A 5,000-nucleotide genomic window follows, 5' to 3' on the forward strand; every position below is an offset into this window, starting at 1 on the left:
CACACACACACACACACACACACACACACGAGAAAATAAAACAGTGAAGGATGAGTGGATGGCGGTGAGAGAGGGGGAGGAGCAGTGATGGGAAGAGCGGTTCACGTGAATATCCTCCTTGGGGAAAACTTCAGTGGGCAAACGCTGCCTCGATTATGTTATCGTATTGCATAATTTAATACTGACTGGCAAGGAATATGGTAACAGACTGAATGATTTAAGTCGCCCCAAAAAGAGGGTCATATTGAGTAACTGAATGCAGTTTGATTGATCGCATGAGTGATCATTAAGCCAAGCCAAGTGGAGGCTGCCCGCCGCCCGCCGCTCTCCCTGCCCCGCCTTGCTTGCTGCTCCCCTGCGTGTCTCCAGGCTGAGGGTCACACCTCAAACTGCCCTGACCAGCTACTTTGTCTCACTTTGTTTATATTCAAATAGTGCTTACGTTAATGCTGAGTATAAACAACAATATATGAGGAAGCCCTTTCAGTTTTCGACTCAAGTAAAAGTTGACAACACATCAAATGAGCACCGCGGATAACATTGCCACACGCCAAAGAGCGAGAAGGAAAGGCCGAGGATTTGCCGCACTGGAGGTAATCAACTGACGGAATTCCAGCACCATAACACTGAGGTCACATGGGAGTGGCGGCTCAACCTTTCCCCTCAATCCCTGGAGTGGCGCGGAGTGTGTCAGATACTCACCCTTCCCGCTCCCTCTTGCCCTGCTCGGCGTCGTCCAGGGTGCTGTGACTCATTTTGGAGGTGAGCCGCTTTAGCACGTCGTCCATCGACTTGCGGGCCGCATTGACCAGCAGGCCGCCGCGCTCCACCTCCGTCAGCGGTGAGAGGGAGTTCCTGCCGGGCTGCGGGGGAGGCGGCGGCTGTGGCGGCGGCGGCTGGTGGTGGTGGTGGTGCTGCTGTTGCTGTAGCTGCTGTTGCTGTTGTTGTTGCTGTTGTTGTTGTTGTTGTTGCTGTTGTTGTTGCTGTTGCTGCTGCTGTTGTTGTTGTTGCGCATGAAGGTGTTGCTGATGCTGTTGTTGTAAGTGGTGCTGCAGCTGTTGTTGTTGATGATGTAGGTGTTGTTGCTGTTGTTGTTGCTGTTGTTGCTGTTGCTGTTGCTGTTGTTGTTGTTGCTGCTGCTGTTGTTGTTGCTGCTGCTGTTGTTGTTGCTGTTGTTGCTGCTGCTGCTCGTGTCTGGCAGCCTCCTGCAGCAGCCTGGCATGCTCCTGCTGCAGCCGCGCCTCCTGTAGCCGCGCCTGGAAGAACGGGTTGGCGAAGGGGTGAAGGTGCGCCAGGTCATCGGAGTCAGCGGAACTCTCACGGCGACTCCTCTTGGCGTCCGCCGTGCTGGTGGGCGCCGTCACCTCGGGGTCTGACCACCGCGGCGGGGACATGCCCACGGTGCCCTCCTCCCCGTAGCTGAACTCTGACCCCGCCGCCGAGTTGTCAGAGTCCCCGGCGGTGGTGGTGACGAGGTTGGGCGTGTCCTCCACAAGCATGTCTCCGGTGTCCGGGTAAGCGTCGAGAACCTTACTGGGCAGAGACTTCCTCTTCGACGACATTATCGATCTGCGGGGGAGGAAAAGAACAGGGTCAGGCGTGTCTGTCTGCGTACCGAAGAGGAAGAGGAGGAGGAGGAGGAGGAGGAGGAGGAGGAGATAAAATGACTGCGTAAGGAGGTATAACACAACAAAAAAAAAGTGACGAACGATATAAACAAGGCAATCTTAAGAAACAAACGGTAAAAATATGAAAAAAAAAATGGAACATTGCAGATAACTTTACGGAGAGAGAGAGAGAGAGAGAGAGAGAGAGAGAGAGAGAGAGAGAGAGAGAGAGAGAGAGAGAGAGAGAGAGAGAGAGAGAGAGAGAGAGACGAAAGCCACTTCACGTTGTGTTTTCAAAAGCGAAACAAATCCTGCTCAGGTGTCTCATTAGTAGGTGAGACAAACCAGGTGAGAGCCACGCACCATCCACCTGGACACACTGGCTCTTTCTCTCTCTCTCTCTCTCTCTCTCTCTCTCTCTCTCTCTCTCTCTCTCTCTCTCTCTCTCTCTCTCTCTCTCTCTCTCTCTCTCTCATACATAGCAAACACGTAGTATAGATTATAGTCTAATAAGTAAACATTTTTTTTCTTCTTCCTTCCTTCTTTCCTTACTTCCTTTCTTTCTTCCTTCCTTCCTTCCCTCCATCCCTCCGTCCTGTGTATTAATAAAGGGTGTCGCTTCCTGGGCTGCAGCGGATCCGTCAGTGGTCTTGTTAATGTGTGTGTGTGTGTGTGTGTGTGTGTGTGTGTGTGTGTGTGTGTGTGTGTAAGGCAACCCGGTGGCTTACTAAGAATTTCTCGATCATACAACATTTCTTTTCTGATACATCGCCTCTCTCTCTCTCTCTCTCTCTCTCTCTCTCTCTCTCTCTCTCTCTCTCTCTCTCTCTCTCTCTCTCTCTCTCTCTCTCTCTCTCTCACACACACACACACACACACACACACACAACCAGTCATTCATACAACTAACCTCACTCTTCCATCTCCCCACACCACAACTTTCCTCCCTCCTCCCTCCATACCCGTCCAACCCTCATTCCCCCATTCTCCCCTTCAATTCGGCGCCCCATAGCCATCACCGGGGTAATTATAACCTAAGGAATTCCTAAGGTGTCTTCGCAGAGGCCCCCGGAGCGACGGACCACCCCAGGGGCCGCTCTGCCTTCTGGTCCCCACCGCCGCCACTGACTTAAGCATCCGGTGTTATGACGAGGTGCCGGACGATCTCAAAGGTAGATTGTCAACAAGATCAGGCAGGCGGGGCACCACACGGCGACCTCTGTATGTGTCTGGGGCCGAGGGAGGCGACAGAGGCGAGGGAGGAGAGGGAGGTGGTCTGGGTGGTGACAGGATTGGGGATGTGTTGGTTGGTGGGGAGAAGGATTGAAGACGGGGAGGGGTTGTGTGGTGTAAGGGGAAGGGTGGGGTGGACAAGGAGGAAGTGGAGGGAGATGGATGTGGAATGAATCAACAGATCGTGCTGTTCTCTCTCTCTCTCTCTCTCTCTCTCTCTCTCTCTCTCTCTCTCTCTCTCTCTCTCTCTCTCTCTCTCTCTTTCTGTTTCCACTTTCTCGTTCTAAATGCTACTCAGAAATGCTCTTGCTCATAATAATAATAATAATAATAATAATAATAATAATAATGATAATAATAATGATAATAAATCACAGCCAACTCGACAAAACAAACAACATTCGCCTTGAGGAGGAGGAGGAGGAGGAGGAGGAGGAGGAGGGACGTAGAATAAGGAAACATCAAGTCGGCAGCTCAAAGTCAGTGATCAAGAGAGAGAGAGAGAGAGAGAGAGAGAGAGAGAGAGAGAGAGAGAGAGAGAGAGTATTCCTTTATGTTCATTAGACGCAGTGTTTCCTTAGATTAGTTAGGTTCATGGTCGTCAGCGTTACCCGCCACCGTTCCCACGCTCCACTCAGAAGACACAGTAGGTAAAAACTATGGCTCCAGGCAAGACCATGTCCCCTCCCTCACAACGCTAGTGATTCCCTTATAGCTCTATTTTATCTCCCCGCTGTGACACTACTACGTATATCAATCATTTCACCAATCAATCTTCCGTTATTTCCTGCTGCGTCGTTACTACACCAGGCAACACGTCAGTCAGTCTTAAGTGTTATTGGGCAGAAGGAAGCACCAGGCATGAGCGCCCTAGCACGGTGTCAAGGTGCCTCTCATGCCGCCCTCACCTCACCTGTCTCTCCGCCGCCCGCGTATTTATAATTACCTGGGAGATAAGATGTGTGCCACCCCACGCTTGCCACCCTAACGTGCCACACACAAACAGCGGCAGCACACGCGTGGCACCACAGCCGTGTCGCCCTGCAGGTAATGCCACCAAAGGGACCCATCGGAAAAGTACCGCTATCGTGAATGCCTTCCTAAAAGTGATATCTTGAAAGGCACCATCTCGCGTGTCGCCCGGGGAGTGCCACGCGAGGGCCACACCGGCACCGTGACCATCGCCCCTGCCGCCCCCGCCTCACCTCACGCCGCCCACACCACAAGGGCCGCCTCTTTTTTCTGTCTTCGTGAGAGTTTTCCTTCACTAACGCAGCGACCGACGCCGTGGTGTGAGACGGGACTGTGCCGCGCCCCTGCCCTGTCGTGCCTTCCTCGCTCACACACACACACACACACACACACACACACACACACACCCCGCAAACAAATAAACAAACACCAGGATAAAAAAAAAACACAGAGAAAATAGACAAACAGACAGACAGACAAGACAATAAACACGAGAGAAGACAAGAACCACCGATAAAATCAAATAAATACCAACAGCAACGGAGAGAGAGAGAGAGAGAGAGAGAGAGAGAGAGAGAGAGAGAGAGAGAGAGAGAGAGAGAGAGAAGTAGTAAATCATCAACAAAACTCTCCCCTACTCCTCCACTCCCCCTCTCCTCCCCCATACGCCCTTTCCTATACACCCCTAGGAAAAAAAAACAAAAAAAAAACAGGGGGTTGGGGGGGCCGCAGTAACCCATTAGACAAAAAATAACAATAAATAAGACTAATGAAACGCCGGCGACGAGCGAGAACACGAGACAGAGGAAGGAGAGAGGGAAATAAAAACACACGAAAAAATATAATGATCACCAAAAAAAAAAAAACACACACACACACGAACACATACACACACACACACACACACACTCGCTCTCTCTTGCTACGGTAGAGGAGCAAAAAGGGATGGATGCTATAGGCCTATCATATATACCTCTGAAAAAAAAGAATAAAAAACCCTATTTATTTCCGAGGTACGGGCGGGTAGGTAGGCTGGGTCCCCATCACGTCGGGGATTAGAGTGGAGGGAAAATCACTTTACATTAACAGTGATGGTGACAGATTGTGAAAGGGAAGGGGGGAGGGAAGGGGTGGAAGGGGAGGTGGTGTGGTGAGAGGGGAAGGTACAGGGTAGTGTGTGGTATGGTG

General features: G+C 51.3%; 1 protein-coding gene across 4 annotated transcripts in view; it reads right to left on the reverse strand.

Moving 5' to 3' along the window:
* The window catches only part of LOC135092495 (alpha-protein kinase 1-like), a 65,836-nt gene that overhangs the window by 342 nt on the left and 60,494 nt on the right, over positions 1-5,000 (reverse strand). For all 4 annotated transcript variants that reach the window (XM_063991271.1, XM_063991172.1, XM_063991101.1 and 1 more), the window contains exon 2: positions 703-1,569. In XM_063991271.1, the coding sequence (XP_063847341.1) occupies positions 703-1,562 (860 nt within the window). In that variant the 5' untranslated portion in view covers positions 1,563-1,569. The remainder of the gene's footprint in view (positions 1-702; positions 1,570-5,000) is intronic.

The sequence above is a fragment of the Scylla paramamosain genome, chromosome 1 (assembly GCF_035594125.1).
Source record: "Scylla paramamosain isolate STU-SP2022 chromosome 1, ASM3559412v1, whole genome shotgun sequence".
Lineage (NCBI taxonomy): Eukaryota > Metazoa > Arthropoda > Malacostraca > Decapoda > Portunidae > Scylla > Scylla paramamosain.